The 21,964-nt window shown below is 40.6% G+C and overlaps 1 protein-coding gene across 1 annotated transcript in view; it reads right to left on the bottom strand.

Annotated features, from left to right (window-relative positions):
* Positions 1-9,722: 9,722 nt before the first annotated feature.
* Positions 9,723-21,964, bottom strand: part of Gcm1 (glial cells missing transcription factor 1) — a 42,939-nt gene continuing 30,697 nt past the window's right edge. Inside the window, exons 7-10 of the mRNA XM_015487862.2 lie at positions 14,149-14,401; positions 12,959-13,071; positions 11,879-12,007; positions 9,723-10,530 (exon numbers count right to left, since the gene is read on the bottom strand). Of these exons, the coding sequence (XP_015343348.1) occupies positions 9,790-10,530; positions 11,879-12,007; positions 12,959-13,071; positions 14,149-14,401 (1,236 nt within the window). The 3' untranslated portion in view covers positions 9,723-9,789. The remainder of the gene's footprint in view (positions 10,531-11,878; positions 12,008-12,958; positions 13,072-14,148; positions 14,402-21,964) is intronic.

Consider the following 21,964-nt stretch of genomic DNA (forward strand, 5'->3'; position numbering starts at 1 on the left):
AAAATGAGTCACTGATTTAATAACAGTTTTTATGGGAACTTTTAAAAAAGAAAGAACACTAGATTAAATATATACATAAATAAGGAGATGTATCTCCATATTTCAGAAATATTAGAATATAGTAAAAAAATAATTTTTTTCATAGAATTGAGGTGACTTGTGTCAGTTTAGCAACATTTTCACTCACCATCTATAGTCCTTAGGTTACTGAAGAGTGTCACATAAACCTGAATGCTGGCATGTCTGTTTAAACAGTGGCTATGATTTATTTTGTTCTCAGCCTGATGATTGACGCACTCTGGAAACTTTATCAAGCCTCCTTTTTTCCCTGAGCCTGAACCCTGCCAATTCAGGAATAATAGGAACTAATAGGAATTACCTACCAGCCTCTCTTTTCTTGAAAAAACTTACATTAAAGTTGTATTTATTGTAGTGAATTCTGGCTTTGTTATTTAAAGGCATCATACATGGCATATTCTTTTCAGAGTTTAAAAAAGTCTTCAAGAAGATTCTAGATGGCCGAATAGGAATGCCCAGCACATATCACCTCCTCCACAAAGAAGAACCAAAATAACAGGTGTGTAGCAAAGTTTTGAGATGAGTAACCATGCCAGAACACTGGAAATCAGCAAGAGAAACACTGGCACCCTGTAAGATTCCAAAACCTGGGACAATAGTGTAAGAAGAGAAACAAAATACTAATATTTACTACACTGATTCATAGGTGAGGGAGGAGGAGTCTCCCTTCTGCAAGAGTAAGGGTGAAAGAGAGAGCCCCCAGCAACTTCCAGCAGTGCAGATCTGTGCAGATGCTGGCCATCGGAGCTACTGGAAAGTTTCACAACCCTCACCAGCTTGCAGCGGTCTTAGAAACTAACTTGAAATCTGTGCAGTAGCCTTGCTTTGGAAAAGGATCTCACATCCACTGCCTGCAAACATCTGTAGAGCTGTAGCCAGGAGCCATCTGGAGAGGGGAGATACCATCTAAATTTTCACTACTCTAGAGGACAGAAACTGCTGTGTAGTCCCGTCTCTGGGACCCCCACAGACTTTCCACTGCATTGGCTTGGGAGGCAGCTGCTTTGCAAACCGAGCTTGGCCCTTATGACTCACTGTGACCCAAGCTTACTTGAGAGAAGAACAGAGGGTACTGCCCTTGAGAACCAGGAGATTAGGACACTTGCCACGTGACACCATGTGCATGGCCAGCCACGTGTGGACTCACATCAGTGCCAGAACTGGAAGCAGTTTTTCATGAGGTTCCCACAGCCCCTCCCCACTGCACTATGCTCAGGGGCCTGTTAAAGACAGTGGGAGGGAACACTGTGGTCTTAACTGCTGCCCTGTTGCTGTTACCTTGCTTCTGGCACACGTGGCCAAAGAGAGCCCCCAAAAGAAAATTTGCTGACCATAGCTGGGGTCCTGCTACCAAGTAGGCATTGTCACCAAAGTGGCAGAGAAGAACACCAAGGTTCCTGCTGCCACCTCACTCACACAGTTCCCACAACCACGCAGCCCCTGCACCACGTCAGGGCATGCACTGCTGTCACTGCTGGATGTGAGCAGCAGTGGGGAGGGTGATGCAGTCCCTGCCACTGCCTCTCCCCATGCAGCACCTGGGCTCACATCATTGACTGGTTGAAGCATGTCATGCCAGAGGCTCTTGCTAATAGTAGAGCTAGCATCAACAGTGCCCCAGGAAGGTCCTGTTCTCTCACAGGGGCCACCACTCACACTGTAGGAGGAGGTGGACAATGAGCTTCCTGCACCCATTGATGGCTACTCCACACCTGCCCAAACTCCCAGAGTGGCCCTGTGCTTGCATGACCCACAGAGACAGTCGATCTCTGACTCCACCATTAATGCCTAAAGTCATTAATCACAGACAAAGAAGCAAGAGGAGACTATACAATAGAGGCCAGCTAGGATCAAAGTCAACATTACATAACAATCTGACACCCCCAGACACTCTCCAGGAAATAGCTGCTTACTAAGGCTACCCCATAAAAGTTGTAGCAATATCCAACCCATCAGATGCATCTATCTCAATATAGGAGCACAAAAATTATTTTTAAAAAATTTTATATGATGCCTCCAAAACAACAGAACCCCCCAAAACTGACATGGACAAAATGCCCAATAAGGAACTAAAAGATTGATTATAAAACATCCCAAAGAAATCCAAGAGAATGCAGATAAATAGTTAAGTGAAGTTTGGAAGACAACACAGGATATGAACGAGAAATTCAGCAGAAAGATATCATTTTTGAAAAAGAATCAATAACAAATCTTGGGAACAAAGTGTACAATAAATCAAATAAAAAATTCAGTTGAAAATCTCAAAAACCAACTAGAAGTCAACCACAAAAGAAATTTTACAACTTCATAAAGGCTAACCCACATATTTTTGAATGAACAGTGGATCATTGAGGAAGTCGGAAGGGAAATGTTTAAATCCCTCAAAACAAATGAAAATGGAAGTACAACATACCAAAACATGTGGGATACACAGAAGCAGTAAAAGGGAATTCCAGAGCAGTAAATGTCTATCTTGAAAGAGAACATAGCCAGGTGCGGTGGCACAGGCCTGAAATCCCATCGCCTTGGGAGGCTGAGGCAGGAGGATCCCAAGTTCAAAGCCAACCTCAGCAATTTAGCAAGGCCCTATCTCAAAACAAAAAAAATAATAAAAAGGGCTGGGGATGTGGCTTAGTGGTTAAATCCCTGAGTTCAACCCCCAGTACCCCACTAATGATGATGATGATGATGATGATGATGATGATGATGATAATGATGATGATAATAATAATAAGAAGAAGAAGAAGAAGAAGAAATATATAAATAAAAAATATAATGATATACTACAGAGGCCTGGTAACCAAAATAGCATGGTATTAACATGAAAATGGACATTTATACCAATGGAACAGAATATAGATCCCACAAACAGAATATAGATCCCTGTGGTCTATAGTCAACTGATTTGCTATAGCAAAAGTATCAGAAACACTGAAGAAAGGACAGCCTCTTCAACAAACAATGCTGGAGAACTGGATAGCCACATGAGAAGGCTGAAACTTGATCCCTCTTATCCTGTACAAAAATCAATTAAACATGGATAAAGACCTAAGTGTAAGACCTCAAACTGAGGTAAGACAGAAGAGGCCTGACACCTGAGGAATTTTCAGGAAGTCAGATTATTGACTATAGGGTTCAGAGGCTGCAGTCAATAAACCTGCTTCCTGAAATTTTCTCAGGTGCCCAAGCCTCTTCTCTCCTACTTCAAAATACCATCCAAATATTTATTTGTTTCTTTGTTTATTGGTACCAGGGATTGAACCCAGGGGCATTCAACTCCCGAGCCACATCCCCAGCTCTTTGTATTTATTTATTTTTAAATTTTGAGACAGTGTCTTGCTAAGTTGCTTAGGCCTTGGTAAGTTGCTGAGGCTGGCTTTGAACTTGCAATCCTCCTGCTTCAGCCTCCCGAGCTGCTGGGTTACAGGTGTGAGCCACTACACACAGTTTGTATTTATTTTATACGAAAATAAACTCAGCTTCTTGTGACAAGTTAAAACCCCAAGGCATAGCAGAAGATGCTTCGATTTCCACAATAATTTTTCTTAGCAGCACAAAAGATAGCTGCTAAAAGAATCCCACAGGGTACGTGTCACCTCTCCTAGCCAAGAAGAACTGCTGCAGAGGTGGCCTCTCTTTAAATATTTGTGAGATGAGGGAGTAGCCCACTAAATGCCCCAAGGCCAGGAGACTTCTCTTCTTGTCACAGGACAATACTTTCATTTTGAGGGGTGGATTCTGGTCAGAAACTGGAAGGTTATTCTTTTTGTTTTGAACATGAGAATGAAAACTTGGGAGATGGTTCTGGTTTTAAGATTCATCCCATTCTTTTTTCCCTCAATCACAAGAGGCAATTGTTTAATTTTCACTCTGTTCCCCTCAGTCCTCCTGGTTTTTAAATGACCTTCCTTTACTCATCTCATGAGCTTGAAAGGACCAAGACAGAACATCTACCTTCCAACCAAGCCCTGACACCAGGTCCTGCTGGTGGACTCGGTGGCGGGGGAAGGGTGACAAGAGCAAGAACTTGCTGTTAAAGTGACGTCTGGAACCAAGGTGGCTTTCATCCTGGTAATGCCTTAGCTGCCCTCACTCCCCACTCTACTGTACCGTCCAGGTCAGAAGTATCTTCTAACTTGCCTCTCTGAGCTCAGTCTTCTCCATTTACCCAGCTCCTGAATAAAGCGTACTTATGAGCAAACAGGAAAGCACTCCCCTAAGTGGAGGATCATCAGGATCCACCAACATGTCAACAGCAGCAAAATACAAAGACCTGTCGACACTGCCCAAATGCTCTTCACTTCTTACCTTTACCAGTTTTATCCTGACCTTTAACGACAGTTATGCCCTGTGCTGTTACTTTTATGGGGTCTTCTGTGTTTTAAGTTAATTATAAAAGTTGGAATTAAGTTACTGGGTTATGTAAATAGCCCACTGCAATCACATAACAGCCAAGAGCTATCTTTCTCTGTATGTAAGTCAAAATTTTCGAGCATCAAGATCAAGTGTAAGGGCTGGGGATGTGGCTCAAGCGGTAGCACGCTCGCCTGGCGTGCGTGCGGCCCGGGTTCGATCCTCAGCACCACATACAAACAAAGATGTTGTGTCCGCCGAGAACTAAAAAATAAATATTAAAAAATTCTCTCTCTCTCTCTCTCTCCCCCCCCCACTCTCTCTTAAAAATAAAAAACCTTTAAAAAAAAAACGATCAAGTGTCAAACAACAGGCTTAACTTGTGTGTGTGTGTGTGTGGTGCTGGGGATGGAACTATCTTTGTCTGTAGGTCAAAAGTTTCTAGCATCAAGATCAAGTGTCAAACAACTGGCTTAACTTGTGTGTGTGTGTGTGTGTGTGTGTGTGTGTGTGTGTTGCTGGTGATAGAACCCAGGGTTTCACAAAAGGTAGGCAAGTACTCTACCACTGGGCTATGTCCCCAGCCCTTTAAAAATTTTGATATTATTTTTGCATTGGAACTGAACCCAGGGGAACTTTCCTACTGTGCTACATCCCCAGCCTTCTTAATTTTGAGACAAGGTTTCCCTTAATTGCTCAAGCTGGCCTCAAACTTGAAATTCTCCTGCATCATCCTACTGAGTTGCTGGGATTTACACCTTACTCCCTAAAAATGCAAGGATAAAAAGTGCTTTATTCTGGGGGAACAACACCCTAGAAGAAGCCTCAGTTCTCAGAAAATAATTAACTCAATTTATTTTAAGACAAGTTCTTTCATTTAAATTTTTTTTTCATTTCTAGGATGCATGTTTTGGATGAATGTCTGCTTAGAGAGAAGATCCCCAGTAACAGCTGACCTGAAGAAGTACCTTTAAGCATTGGCTCTGTTTCCAGCGCTCCCATCCCTCTCCTTCTGCCCTCAGCAAAATGACGTGGGATCCACAGCCCCTCTAGGGTTCTCTCTCTTTTTTTTTTTTTTTTTCAATTCTTCAGGCATCCTCAATGCACTCCATCCACTTCCCCATCTCCCAGAAATTTGTTGATATTTCCAATATGTTTATTATCTCCTTTCTGTTCTCTTGGCTCATGAGTTTGTTCTTTCTTTATGCTTTATTACTAACATTTAAGTTCTCAAAGTGGAGGGACAGAAAAGACATAAATTTATTCTGACACAAACCAAGTAATAAATGATTTCAATGTTTTTTTAAAATTTTTAAAGATATTGATGGACCTTTATTTTATTCATTTATTTATATGAGGTGCAGAATCAAACCCAGTGCCTCACACATGCTAGGCAAGCGCTTTACCACTGAGCCATAACTCCAGCCCTGACTTCAACTTTTTAGGCAAGACAAGCAGTGGAACTAGTTCATACTTTAGACATTTTATTCATACTACAGTTTTATTAAAGTCAGAATAATAGTCCCAACCTCTTTTTTAAAAAATATTTATTTCTTAGTTTTAGGTGGACACAATGTATTTATTTTACATTTATGTTGTGCTGAGGATGGAACCCAGTGCCTCATGCACATGCACTCTACCACTGAGGCCAGCACTCTACCACTGAGCCACAATCCCAGCCCCCCAACCTCTTTTTGGGGGGGGTACAGGGGATTAAACCCAGGAGCATTTAACCACTGAGCCACATCCTCATCTCTTTTTATATTTTATTTTGAGACTGATCTCACTAAGTTGCTGAGGCTGGCTATGAACCTGTGATCTGCCTGCCTCAGCCTCCCAAGCCTCTGGGATTACAAGTGTGTGCCACCACACCTGGCCCAATAATTTCGTTTGATTGGCTTTCAATGTTTCATTATATTTGGGCCATTTCAAGTCAGTTATACACAATGAACATTTCTAGGGGTCTGGCATTGAGCCGCATGCTTAACAGGACATTTACCAGTTACACATGAATCACAGCAATATCAAGGATAATAAATGTTAATGCTGTCATAATATGGAATATCCATATTCCCATTTCAGTTGCCTTTTCTATTTTTATTTTGTATTTTATCTTCACCAGAATAGATCTGGGCCTCTATAACCAAGTATTCTCTATGTTCTTGTAACTGGCCAGTGCTCAGAAACATAATTAAAATTTTTTTGCAGGGCTGAGTAGTCAGTACAATGATAATGACCAGGGCGAGTACATTAGCTGATGCTCAATAAAAACTTGTTAAATACAACACTCAGTTGAAAGAAGTTCTAAAAAAGAACCTAGAAAAAAGAGCCAGTGTAGTGGCACATACCTGCAATCCCAGCGATACAGGAAGATCACAAGTTCAAGGCCAGCCTCGGCAACTTACAGTTTTATATTATTTTATATTACTTTACAATTATTGGATAGTTTTTTTTTTCCAATAAGGGGACTGACTACAAAGAGTCACAACAGAACTTTTTAGAGACATGGAAATGTTCTATAACGTTTCATTTTTATAAAATTACCATGTATACAGTGGGCCAAACTTGTCAAATTGTAACATTTTGCCAGGTGCAGTAGTGCATGCCTAAAATCCCAGCTACTAGGGAGGCTGACAGGAGGATCACAAGTTCAAGGACATCCTGCATAATTTAGTGACACCCTGTCTCAAAATTTTAAAAAATGGGATGAGGGTGTAGCTCAGTTATAGAGTGCCCCTGGGTTCAATATCCAGTGCCACCAAAATAATAATAAATTTTATTATATGTAAATAGTACTTCAATAAAACTGTTCTTTAGAGTTATTGGGATTAGGGTTTGTATTAATTTGTGACCTGAATCCTAATCTTTGGTCAAATCAGCATAGATGTATAAAAATGGAAAAGCAGATGTATAAGCATGTGATCGAGTAACCTGGAGGTAAGTGTGAGAAGCAGCTGCTGAGTTGAGAATTGGAGGCTTGTTGGAGAGTTGGGAACGACTTGGGAGAAGAGTCAGCTTTGTCCATAGCCTTGTTGTACTATTTAATTCTTTTTTTGGGGGGTGGAGGGGTCTACCAGGAATTGAACTCAGGGGCACTCAAGCACTGAGCCACATCCCCCAGCCCTATTTTGTATTTTATTTAGAGACAGAGTCTCACTGAGTTGCTTAGCACCTCACTTTTGCAATGGCTGGCTTTGAACTCACAATCCTCCTCCTGCCTCAGTCTCTGGAACTGCTGGGATTACAGGCGTGCGCCACCACACCTGGCTATTTAATTCTTTTAAGCTACATACATGGTCTTGCTTTGATAAATATCAAGATTATAGTTTTTGAAGATTATAGAGAGAAAATGTATGAGATAAAAGGGCACCTAGTCTACTGGAGGAACACTCTTTGAAATACCTGGGCAGTCTCAGACCAGTAGAAATAATGTTTCCTCCCAGTCACTATTTCTCTAGTTCTCTCCCTGAAGCTGGGGCCTTTCAGATCTGGGAACCTCCACCATGCCTGTGCCACATCCCCAGCCTAGGGGACCCTGAGCCTGTTCTTTCTTCTGCATTTTCAATATTTAATAGAGCCTCAATGAAAGGCCATTCTTTGTAGATAGCTGAGGCTATCAGACTATCTAATCTGCAAAGTATGTGGGGTTCCATAAGACAAACTAGATGGTAGGCACACTGGGGTCTTCATATGATTTATTGAGACCCTATGACCTGTGGATTCTTCTAAATGTTGGCATTCTTTTAATTATAGTGTATGATTCTATTTGCTAGGTTCCCCCCCAAAAGGCAAAAGTAAACCTTGGTTTAGGAATACATACAAAGGTAGTAAAAATATAAAGAGCCAGCCTAGTGATTACTTTAAAATACAGAAAGGGTTTAGTATGGGACTGGGGACTGCAATCAGAGGATCTTTTGAAGGGCAAGTTCTTATTTCTTGGCTTGGACATTACTAACACAAGCAGTGGCTTTATAACTACTAAATTGAGTAAATGTTTTATGCATTCAGATGAAGAAATTTAGTAGGGTCTAACTAATCTAAATGTCTATCAAAGGGAACTACTTAATTGTGATAGTAAGGTATTAATGTACCCTTAAAATTATGTTTACAAGGACCTTATATTCAAATTGTGTCCTAGGATAACAAAAGTCACATTAGAAATGAATCTGGTATGATATAAGTATATAATGTATACATATAGAGAGAGAGAATATCTCTAATCTCTAGAAGAACAGATGAAAAACTGGTCAGTGTTGCAAGAAGACAAGGAACAAAAGACTTCTTTTTTACTTTTTAATTTTATATCATGTGCGTTTGTTACAAATAAAAAAAATCATCTATTTTTAAAAATACTTATTTGTTTGCATTAACACACTTCAGCAAAGAGGAGGAACTGGCATTCAAATATGGCTAGCTAATCATGACCATGTTAATTGTACAGACTTTTCTTTCTTATTCTTCGGTACTGAGGATTGAACCCAAGGACTTGTGCGTTCTAAATACACCTCAGCATTGAGCAACATGCCCAGTCCCCAAAGATACTTTTCTAAGCAAACAGTTCTTACATATTATGAACTTGGCACTGAGCTAGGTGCCATAAAGAATAAACATAAATCGGACAGAATCGAATCCCTTTAAAAGGTGTAGTCAGCGAGGAGGAGGGAGAAGGACGTGAGTAATGTAGGAGAACACTGGAATTCTCTTCATGTGTCCATTTAGTTTTGCTGTCCTTTATGGAGTTAGTTCATGCTTCTTGTCTTGACAAGTCTTAGAAATCAACTAGAAAATATATATTTTATAAATGAATTTGATTACTAAACAAAGTATTAAATATATCAATTCTAGACTATTCTTTATATACTTCTGCAGCTCTTTCTACCCTCTGTTTCTGGGTTCTGTCATTTTTTGTTATGAAAAAGAAGGCATGGAGGAGATCCTAAGCAGGTGGACTCTTCACATCTTTGCTCCATTTGATATGTGTCTGTGACAATGAAACCCAATAGGTAGCAGAGGTGCTAAAAGCCCCAAACAATGAGTGTGGGGTGGGGAGATCAGAGGGCATTTCACACAGCAGGCTGGGTAAATTTCTAGTCCTTACTGAGGATGGAAGCATTAGGGTGGAGGAGGCAAAAAGATTATTTGCATGAAAAATGTTTTGCCTACCACTTGTTGTGATTCCCATTTATCTGTAGTTATGTTTTAAAAGCTGCTTCCTAAGGAAATTCTTCCAGCCATTTCTCAAAGTAGTTTTGTTTGTTTGTTTTGTTTTGTTTTTGTTTTTTTGTTTTTTGGGGTTTTTTTTTGTTTGTTTGTTTGTTTGTTTTTTGCAGGAGGGAAGGGATTGTCGAAAAATTTAAGTCATCTTAAAGGACAGAGGTTTAGAAGCATTTCATTATTGCAATGATCCAAACCCATATATGTCATTTCTTCCTCAAAATCCCACTTGGTGCTCTTGCCTGGCAGGGAGCATTGCTGGTGAGGATGGGGGGTGTAGGTGAACAGAAAGGGGTCTTCCTGTGGTGGATGGTAAGCGAGAGAAGGAACGTAGCTGTTGAAATCCACAGGCACTTTCTCTTCATAAAGCTCGCCCCCTGGATTTGGCCATAATGGGTGGCAGCTAGTTTTGGCAGCAGGTGGTTCCAGGGGAATCTGCTGGGGAAAGTTCTCCAAAGAATTCTGGGAAGGAAAGAAGTCACAAGGCCAGCTGGTCAGAGGAAAAGGATAATTGGGACAATAGTTGTCATTGAGAGGGCTTCTCCCCAAAGCAGCGTTTTTATTCCATGCTTGCAGATTGTCATAATCTGAGTAGACTCCAGAGGCAGAAGGCTGAAACAGGTCTCCACTATTGTAGATCCTATTACTGGAAAATCTGCATTTTTCATACAGCTTAGTGGGGTCTAAGGTGGAAGTCGGGTCTGCCAGATCAGTGGTTCCCCCTGAACCATAACTCTTGGAGAAGGATAAGCAATCATTCAGTGAATTCGGCTGGGGAGTGTTAGCTATTAAATGTCCACTGTAACTGCCAGGCAATTGGACACCTTCCTGGAATGACCAAGTTAAAGGTAAACTTCCCTGACTTTGTGTTTCACCTGGAAGAGACTGGAAAGGAAAGTGAAATGCTCATGTTAATAAGTTAAGCAAATCCACACAACTACCACAGACACCCACGAGTTCCTCTACAAGAACGTGCTTCATCAGATTCCCCTCGTTCCTTGCATATTTCAAGCAGGGACACACAGCAGCTCCCTCCCAGCCACCGCAGACTGGGGAAATAAAGGCTGCCTCAGTTTCCATTTTAAACCTTTCCAACGAGTAAAAGCTGGATTTCCTTTCTGTCTATGGACACACAGCCAGGCCTAAGATAGTTCACACTCAAACATAAACCTAATACCCTGTCTTTCTGAGAAACTTTTAAGAGCCAATTTAAGAAAAATCAAACCACTCCCCTCTCCTCTCTCCTTCCCTCCTGTCCTCCACTTTTCTTTCAGTGCTGGAGAGTCAATTTATTTTTATAAATGGAGGAACTACATTACTCACTAGTCAATCATAAGAACAGAACCTGGTTCAGAATTAAGTTATACTCTTATTTATGTCAAAGTATTAGCTAATAAATACACATAGACATATATACACACAAATATAAAAAATGTATAATGTACTATATAAAAATAAATTTAAAAAAAAATTTATATATATATATATATATATAAATCACTATGAGGCAGACAAACCCACAAATCTCAGCTGTGATGTCATAAAGCTGTGGACTTCACATCACAGTTCATCTAACCCTGTCTCACATCCTGCAATTCCTTTATCTTCAGAAACTTTATTTCATGTTGGTAGGGAAGCTAAGGAAACAATCTACTCTGGAGGCATATAGAAATTTTGAGGGGAAAAAAGCACAAGGCTATTTGATGGAGATTATTTTAATTATAGAGTGCCAAAGCACTCATTCAGGTTTCTCTTTTTTAAGTGTAGTAGGGAAGATGACTAGACAGTTACATAGAATTTTATGGTTGAGAGCATGCTACACTGCCTATCTCGCCTAGAACAACCCTTAAGGTTCACACCATCATTTCCACCCCCAGTTACAGAATAGGAAACTGAGGCAAGGAGAGATTGAACCACCTGGGTAACCTCCCCTTGTAAGGGGCAGTGTGGTGGGGGCAGAAATTAAGAGTCATATCTAAGATTAGAGGCAGGAGGATCCCTAGTTCAAGACCAGCTTGGGCAAATTAGAGAGATCTGTCTCAGGAAAAAAAATAAAAGAAAAGAAAGAAAGAGAAAAACAACTCCATTTCTTTAGTAGATGCTTATTTGTAAATGAGCCTGACAGGGTATGTTTTTTTGGCTCTCTTTGTCAGTAAAAGACCAGACCATTCCCATCCACACCACAGGGGTGGCAAGTTGCTGTATGTTTTGAGCATACTTGATGTCAGGTTACCTTGGATCCTGGGTTCCCCTTCAGCTTTAGGGAGACAGAGGCAGGTGCCCCATGCACTTTCTTCATTGCTCTTCTTGCCTCAGCTTCTAACTTGGTTTCTGGCTTTGGATGATCATGCTCTCCCTTTGACTTGAAAGAGACAAGGAAGTAAAAAAGAAAGAACCCTTAAGGTTCACACCATCATTTCCACCCCCAGTTACAGAATGGGAAACTGAGGCAAGGAGAGATTGAACCACCTGGGTAACCTCCCCTTGTAAGGGGCAGTGTGTTGGGGGCAGGGGCTCGCTGGGATTCCCCTCACTGGAACTAGCCAAACAGAGAGCCAATAGTGAAACATTTAGGAATTTTGTGAACTGATTGTTAAAAATGGATGGCAAGGGCCAGGGTTGTGGCTCAGTGGTAGAATGCTTGCCTAGCATGTGCAAGGAACTGGGTTCAATCGCTGGCACCACATAAAAATAAAATAAAGGTATTGTGTCCATCTACAACTAAAAAAATTTTTAAAAAAATGGATGGCAGCTTAATATCAGTCACGGAGGGAACAGTCACATCACAGAAACTGGCAAATGTTCCAAATCAGGACTACTTTTTTTTTTTTTTTTTTTGAGATCTGGTTAGCTAGTTCTGCACTGATTGGAACCCAGGCAGTCTGATATCAGAGTACATTTGTCCACTGTTTATACCACTGCCCCCATTTGTATTTCTTATACATTTCAGCAAAAAATGAGGCTTTGGGGGAAAAGTAACTTGTTCAAGTTTCCAGAGGTAGTTAAGTCACAGGTGGCCATTGAAGGCTGTGGGCTGCGGGGCAGAGTACTGTGCTAGCCCGGGTGTGATCTGATTAGCTATTGTCTGTCCTCAGGAGCTAGGGCCTCTTAGCCAGCTTCCTCCCCAGGGCTTCCCAGCTGAAGTGTGGGGTGCAGATATTTGCTCTCCCTGAGCAGGGACTCCCCGCATTGGTGCAGGGTTGTCTTCGCTCCAGTGTCTCTAGCTTCTGAAGAGCCTACTTTTCCCAAGAAACTCTGCAAACATTTGTCAAATTACAGAGAAACAGAATCACATAACTAACTCAAATCCAACCTGGAAGAATATGAAGCGTCCATCGTGTCTCCAGAAGTTGGTGACGGGGAAGCCCCCATGGCCTCGGCAAGGAATCAGCTTCAAAGGCCCATTACAGTTGGGACAACTTTTCTCTACAAAAAGCAAAAGAAAGTGATGGTACCTGGCTGGCTGAGCCACACGGGGCACTTATGAGCCCTGCACAGACTCAACTTCTGTATGGTAGCAAATACACCTGGGTGGTTTTATGGACTTCTGTCTACTGAGTATTATCCCCCCAGACCAAAGAATACCTGGCCACCATAATGGCCTAGATTGGTCTTATACATGGATAGAGCAAGATGCTACCTTCTAAGTGGGGTATGGGTAGATAGCAGGTCAACAAGGAGCTCTTTTGAGCAGAAAAAGGTCTCCCTACTGATATTTAAAATTCTTTTAGAGTAGAGAAAAAATTTCTTTCATTTTACAATTGAACTAAGGATCAAGGGGAAAAGCCCCCTGGGAGAGAGAACACAGTCATTAAATTTTTACTAGGGTATGAATGACTAATAACAGGTTCTGACCAGAGAGCAAGTTTTGAAAACAAATTACTAGGAAAGAATGTGAAATAACTTGGGGTCTGCAGTGGTCTTTGGAACAGGGAACACTAAGAGTGTCTATTTCACAATCCATGAGTACAGAAAATAAAAAGAACAAACATTTCAGCTTGTGATAATGATATGAACCTAAGTGTACAGATCTAAATCTAACTTTAAATTAAATTAATCCCACGATTGGCCCTCCAGATGAATGCATTCATTAAGGTCACACAGGGGCTCATTGCCAAGATGTTAGATGGCAAGTGTGATAAACTACTTCATACTAAACTTTTACTTTCTAATTCTACTAAAATTTACATGGGTCACTGATGAGTTCATGATAGAAGATGTGATCTATCTTCTTTTTAACAAGGGGCTTGCATCAGGTGCCTAACCCAAGGGAGCAGTTTCTTGGTGGGAGCTCTGGATGTGTAGATCTGTGAGGCTGGGGAACAAGGGAGTGGGTTGGTTCCCCTGAATATACTCAGCCTTGCTCCCCACTGCACTCTAGTGTGAAGGGTTTGTTGGGATGTAACACAGCCTTTGGGATGTGTTGGGAGATACTGGCCCATCTGGACAGGGGCATCAGGATGGACACCAGTTTCCTTGCCAGTACTACCAAGTCCCACTCACTCTGCTGCTTCTGCCGGGCTTTGTCACAGATTGCAGGTCTCAGGTAGACCTTGCGCCCCTCCTTGGTAGAGCAGTTGTGGCCGCACACCACCACACCCAGACAGGACTTCTTGAGGATGCGAGAGTTGTGGTTGTTAGTGTTGCGCATGGCCCAGCTGCTCAGGTGCCGCTGTGCATTCCTGTCTTCTGAGCTGTATATGTGCTTCACATAGGAATCTGGCCACTCCTGGAACCAGTCGGTCTTTTTCACATTCTGATAGAAACACAAAGGTCGCTATTAGAGTTCGAGCCCTAAAACGCAACTGTTCATCATGGAAGAGTCAATAGACATGAAGGACGTTTCAGCCATCCAGAACTGAGCATGAGACCGTTGGCAAGTCTGGCCTAGACTGAATCCTGGAGATGATATCTGTACAGCACAACAGCTGCAGAGAGACTGCTGTGTCTGTCCAGTCGCTGAACCAAAATAAGCTGGAATTTAGGCCCTTTGAGTTCTATCTGATTGATGTTTCTGTAGTCCTTGGTGATAAAAGTAATGACCATTTCTAAGGAAGAATTTTTGAGAGTGAAGTAATCACTGTCCTCTTTCACAATAACTATGGAAACTTTGTAACTGGACAGTAAGATAATGTCTCATACCGCACTGCGGTTACCTTGTTGGGAATCCCACAGGCTTATGCAAAGTCACTAGAGATAAGCAGTGGGGAGACTGGAGGGCCCTGATTCACAAAGGTCCCAAGAGTCACTTTATTCCCCATGGAGAGTCTTTCCCTTTTTCTCTATCACTGTATACGTATGCCTCAAATGGCAGAGGACTCAGGAAGGAGCTGTGTTCTGGCCCAGGACAGATGCTATTCCCTGTGTATGAACATCTGATTAAACTCTTCTGTGAAAGGTCAGAGATGAGGTAGCTATTATCCAATGGATACAGAATTTTAGTTTTACAAGATGAAAATGTTCTAGAGAGGGGTTACATAACAAAGTGCATGAGGTGACCATTGACTATACCATATAATTAAAAATGGTTAAAATGGCTGGGTGCAGTGGCACATGCCAGTCATCTCAGAGACTCTGGAGGCTGAGGCAGGAGGAATCCCAGGTTTGAGGCCAGCCTCAGCAACTTAATGAAACCCTGCCTCAAAATAAAAATGTGGCTCATTGGTTAAATGCCCCAGGGTTCAATTCCTGTTTTTCTAAAAAAAAAGTTAAGTTGGCAAATTTGTACCATAAAGTAATAATAAGGCTGGCATATTGGCACACAGGCACACACCTATAATCCCAGCAACTCAAGAGGGTTGCAAGTTCAAGGCCAGCCTCAGCAATGTATTGAGACCCTGTCACAAAATTAAAAAGGGTTGGGGATGTAGCATCCCTGAGTTCAAAGCTCAGTTCTGCAAAATAACAACAATAAAAGTTCAGGGATACAGATCCTTAGTTATTTTGCTTTCTGTGCTTCTGTTTTTCTTCACCTGTATAACAGGGATAATGAGACCTGCCAATCTCAAGAGTTGTTCTGAGGGTTAAATATAACATATGTAAAATATTTAGCATGACGCCTGCCATGCTGTGGGCCCTATGTAGATGTTAGCCACTGACAGAACAGTTCACATCCCAGGCCCAACAATGGTAACAGATGCTGCATTTGACAGATCCTGCATAGTTCTTAGAATGAAATGAGTAGTCAGACTTACACAACTGTCAAATAACTAGCAAGAACACTTTTCCTCTAGAAGATTCTGGAAGGTCAAAATAGAAAATTCTAGAAGGCTCAGAGGAAGAGATCAGGGTACCTCTCCAACAGGAAAGCACAGTCTAGAATATGAGAAAATAAAGCCAAAAAATTTTTAGAAAGAAAAACACAAACATCAACATCAGGATGGATAGGCATTTACTGAGTTACACTTCAAGTTTAGAATATGCCAAAGAACAGGAAGCAGCCCCAGAGGAGAAGGGAGGAAGGGTGTAAAGCACACAGAGTGGCATCTGGAGAAGTCCCGCTGGTCCATTAGGCATCCCAGAGGAAGGTGCAGCCAGACTTGTCTCTCTGTCCTTTCCAGGACTTTCCCTTTCTTCCCCAGTCCCCTGGCAATTCTGAGCTTCATAAAATTTAATGCCTGGGGTGAAAAGCTGCCCAGCCAGCCCCCAACCTCTTGCTTTCTCCACCTACCTTCTCTTTGTTCTAACTAAAAACCTACATAATGCTCTCATTTTGTACCATAGAAATGCCATAGAAAGTGTAACAGAGTATTTTATTATTTGAAATGATAAAAAGTGCAAATTAAAACACTGAAATATGTACTTATCTTTAATTATTTGGACTATGAAAATCTGGTAGATTGAAATTCTTTGGATTACTGCACTATAACACACAGTTAGCAGAGTAACAGAGACAGGGGAAAAGAGGGACTTAGAGAAAAGTTGAGATTTTTAAAGACAAGTGTCCTCTTCAGGCTGATCTAGGTCATAACTCCTATGACCCAGGATACGAGGAATAAATCTATTAGCGTCTTAGATATTCTGACTAAAGCAAAGACACCCTTCCTGTGGAGGAAGAAGTAATCTCCACATCATTTAATCTATTTATTTCTGCAGGGCGTCCATTGGCACCCTGGTTTTCAGGATTCACGAATAATACTGTAGTTCAGATTCATGAATAATAATCCATATACTTGATAGTTTATGGATTGAGAAAATCACTAAGAATAAATGTGATCAAATGATTCTCTTGGCTATTTATTTATGCCCAGTCTGGCAGTACTGGGGATTGGATCCAGGTGCGCTCTATCATTAAGCCACATCCCTAAACCTTTTTAATTTTATTTTGAAACAGGGTCTCACTAAGTTGCCTAACCCTCAAATTCACAATCCTCCTGTTTCAGTCTCCTGTGTAGCTGGGATTACAAGCTCCACTGCACCCAGTCTTTTAATCTGACATTTAGTGGGATTTTTGACACCTTTTACTTTGAAATTATGAGAAAATTCAGATTCCAATAATGCAAAACAACCTAAGAGTCAAATGGATGACAGTGATTTCTCAGACTCTGATTTTCTCAGGCTAAGACTTTCTTGCAATCCCGGGGATTGAACTCAAGGCCTCACATGTGCTAGGCTTTTAAAAGCCTTACCACTGAGCTATGTCTGCAGGCCTGAATATGAGAAAAGAATATTTGAAAGCCATTTAAATCTAAGGCATCGGAGAGGTAAAATTTAAAATGAAAGAATAATCATTTCTTAATCTTGTTTAGCAAATCCCCATAAAATGTTTGCTTCTTTTTAGATCCTTTGTTTATCTTAATTTCTAACTTTTCATGAGTAACTCTTTGTTTTTCCTCTTAGTTAAGTAGTTTATAATTGAAAGGGAATATTCCTAAGGTTTCCGCAATGCAAATCTAACTAATTTATATTTTATAATCTCATGGATAACATCATTGGAAATTAATTGATATTTCCATAAATTCTTTGTATAATGTTTTACTAGGAGATTTAATCTTCTAACTCACTCAAAGCTTTCCGAGTGCTATGTAATCAGAGCACAGTTTATACTCCCTTAATTCTAATTTAACTTAACTGCTTGAAATTTTGGTAGGGTGCTGTAAGAATTAGAGATTATTTTTTCTTTGTGGTATGGGGGGCACGTTATCACTGAGCTACAAACCCAGTTCTATGTATTTTTTATTTTGAGGCAGGATCTCGCTAAGTTGCCTAGACTAGCCTCAAACTTGTGATTCTTCTGCCTCAGGCTTCTAAGTAGTTGGGATTACAGGGAGATGTCACCACACCCAGCTAAGAATTAGCTATTACTGCTATGTAAGAGTAATACATTTAGACTCAAATTTTGAAATATCAAAATGATTTACATTAGGTCATTTTATCAAAATTGAGATGGGTATGGTGATGTCTACCTGTAATCCCAGCTACTCAGGAGGCTAAAGCAAGAAGATTGAATTTAAGGCCAGCCTCAGCAATTTGGAAAAACCCTGTATCAAAATAAAAATGAAAAGGGGGTCTGGGGATAGGGCTTAGTGTTAGAGTACTTGCCTTGCATGTGAGAAGCCCTGGGTTCCATCCCCAGGACTGAAAAAAACAAAACAAAACAACAACAACTGGTATTTATAGAGCACTCATATAAAGCAATGATTTGCTGGGTTTTCCTTAATTATATGAATAGATTATTAAATCCTTATAATAAATATTTCCAGAATACAGAAGGCACAGCAAACAGAAACGCCTTTAAGCAAATCAAATATAGGGAAAAAATTAGATGTGACTTAGAGAAAAAAAAAAAAAATCAAGCAGCATTTGATCTACATAAAACTTTCCGGGAACTTCTATCTTCTGGGCCAACTGGAAATAAAATTCCAAGTATCATCAAGGAGAGAAATTCATTCCAACAAAATGCCTTTGATCATCTTAGAATGATTCCTTACATTAAACTTGCTATTTCCTACATGAGTTCAGGAACCACAACTCAGGATAAAATTCCTTATTTGCTCTGAAAAAACTAAGTGAGACCAAGTTACTCCAGCTTCAAAATTTTTTGTTACCTACTTCCCTCTTCTCTTCTGCCCTTCCTTTCCCTCTTCACCTCCTAAGCAAGGGCCCTACTGGAGGACACCTGGAGGAGCATCTGTACTTCCACAGTGGCAAGTACATTCCTATCCCCATCACAGCAGCGGCCCAAAGTGGCAGAATTCCTGCGCTAATAGTAGGAACCCAAATAATCATGGGAGTCCATATAGGTGAAGCTGTGCCAAGAACGTTCACATGACCTTGAGGTCCAAGAGAATGCTAGGTAGAGGGTCAAGTCATGGGTGTCTCCATCAGACCAACAATGTGACCTGATCATGTAGTCAAATTATAATTGACAAGAAATCCAGAATCTGATTTCTCTGTTATCTCCTTAGCATCAAGACACATCTGATTCCTACAGTTGCTTTGTTCTGATTACATTGAGTCTTATGAATTAGCAGAAAAATTTACAAGTTGCTTTTGCTCACAATTTTGGGATCATCCTCTGCAGAGTTAAAGGAAATTTTGCTAGGTAAAATCATAATCCAGGAACAAACAAATTGGAGCGACAGTCCTTTCATACCTTTTTTTTTTTTTTTCCTACTAGTCTATTCTAGGCAATGTTTTCTTTCTTTCTTTTTTTGGTAGCAGGGATTAAACCCAGGGGGCACTTAACCACTGAGCCCATCTCCAGCCCTTTTTATTTTTTATTTGGAGACAGGATCTCTCCAAGTTGCCTCACTAAATTGCTGAGGCTGGCTTTGAACTTGTTGCTGAGATTATAGGCATGCACCACCATGCCCAGATGGGAATGTTTTCTTTACCAAAAACAAAGTACTTAAAACGTGGAGTTGGGCTAGAGTTGTAGTTGATTGGTAGAGTACATTCTTAGTATGCACTAGGCTATGGTTTTAATCCCTAGGATTATAAAATAAAAACAATCAAGAAACCCCTGGAATCGTGTGAGTTAATGGCTTAGTGTGGCTTTGGCCATGGATTTGATCTGAAAACTAGTCAGGGCTTAGGAGCAAAATGAATCAGTGTGTTTTCTGCTGTGGTGTTATTGAAACAACAGATTTCTGCTTGGAAGAACTGGCTGGTGTTAGAAACAGAATGAATACTTAACCTCCCTCTGTGAAATGGGTACTTTAAAGTAGAAAAAGAAACTGAATTTCTTCCTAATTTTCAAACAAAAAAATAAATTTCCTACAAGGCTCTTCCATAAATGTTATAATCAGTTTTAATCAGAGCGTGACACTCTTTGGGACCACATAATCTACATTTTTAATGAAGGTAAAAATAAACCAACGCCCAACATTTACTGTATGAACCAAGCACTCACTAAAGCAATTGGAATTGAACTTTCCAGTATATGTAATGTAAGGGGAATGAAAGGGAAAACAAAATTGATGGATTACGTTGGCTTAGAAAAAAGAGACTTTTATCGATGATGCCTATACTTCAGGTACCTACACTTCTGGGCTGGCTTCCTAATGGTTGTATTAAGCAGAAATGAAATTCAAATAGAAACAGTGACATGAAGATTAGTAAAGACATAATACAGCGGAAGGAGGAGGGAACATGCAGGGAACAAATACAGGGAGCCAGTGTATTTGGCTCACCCTGACTGACGAGGCCCTGGGTTCAATGCCCAGATGTCCAGAAAGAGTTACTGAGGGCAAGTGGAGTTGGAGGGAGGGGGCCTTTCTATACCCAGGATCTGAACATGATGGTTTCCTGTGCAACCACCTAATGGCTTCTCACTACCTGTAATATAGCCCTGTCTTCTAGGGATAGCCCGCTTCCAAACCACCTGTCCAGCCAGTAACACCCCAAATATTCTTGCTGAATTCCTTTGCATGGCTCCCTCAGGTGGAGACATCTAAGAACCTTCAGATTTCGGTGCCCTATGCTTTCCCTTGATGGTCAAAGCCATTTGCTAGAGACTCTGTCTTGTTCCCATGCCAGAGTCAGGCTGAATACGTATCCCTCTTTCAAGTTCCTCTAGCATTTTTCTACTTGGTGTTAATTCTTTATGTAGACACTGTATTTGTTCCACTAGACCAGAGACCATGAGCCCTTCCATGGAAGTCAACATAGCCAAATGGCCTCAGCATCTCTCTGCCTGATCCAGGGGACATCACTCTCACTGTTGTCAAAAATTAATCCACACATCTTGATATATCTGAGGGATATAAAAGGATGCAGAGATTCTAGGCCTGGAAGATTAGCCAATGGGTAACCGATTATCCAAAATAACCAAGTTAGCGTTTACTGATTGAAACTGGAAGCATGTGAGAAGCTGAGAACAGATAAAGAATTGGTACCATATGTTGCCGAAGTAAATTGTTCCAGCAATATAAAATTATGAAAAATAAACCATGAATTATTTTTATAGGTGGGAGAGAAAATGTAATTGAGGAAATTTATAATAAAAAGACATTGCATTTGACTCTTTGAACCACAGTTTTTTTGTGCAAGCTGGAACACTAATAATCTGTGGGTCTTCATGCAAAAAAAGAGGCCCATGGTGAAAATATGTTAGGGCAACACCTCTTAATATGACCTTCTCTCAGGAGAGCCATTACACACAGGATGGAATAATAGAATACAGATCTGCAGTAAAGAAATTTGTTTAGCTTCTTTGAACTTAACATTGCCCCTTTACTTTCTCAGCAAGACCTTTTAAAATTCCTTATAATTTGTACTCTACAAATTGGGAAACACTGCTCCAAATAGCTTAGAGATTGAGGCAAGATATGTAAGGAGGTATCAAAGACGTAAGAAAAATGATTTTGTTCAGAGTCACACAGACATTAGGCAATGCAGCTACTCACCAATGAATTCTAGAATTATTAGCTGGAACTCAAGTCCAGGGCTATCTCTAAGTCCTAAGTTTTCCATAATGCACTACAGTGCTTCCAGATATGTTCTAAAAAATAAAACCTTTTGTTTGAAAATCTTTCCCAGATTTTTTATTTTCTACCTCAACTGGTTCTTAAAAATAAAAAATGTCTTTACCTTTATTTTATTTTTATGCGGTGCTGAGAATCAAAACCAGTGCCTCACACATGCCAGGCAAGCACTCTACCACTGAGTCACAACCTCAATCCCGCAACTGATTCTTGATATAATTTCAGAGGTGGCTGAATGATGTGGTCTCTGCTCAGAAATTAAGAAATATTTGCACTTTTTAATCATTTCCATGGTATATTTAACAAGTTGAAGGCACTTAACTATTTCCCTAAATAATCTTGGTACATTTTCTATAAACTTTAAATGATATGTTTCCAAAACTGAATCTATA

This window comes from Marmota marmota, unplaced genomic scaffold (genome assembly GCF_001458135.2).
Source record: "Marmota marmota marmota unplaced genomic scaffold, marMar, whole genome shotgun sequence".
In the NCBI taxonomy this organism is placed as follows: Eukaryota; Metazoa; Chordata; class Mammalia; order Rodentia; family Sciuridae; genus Marmota; species Marmota marmota.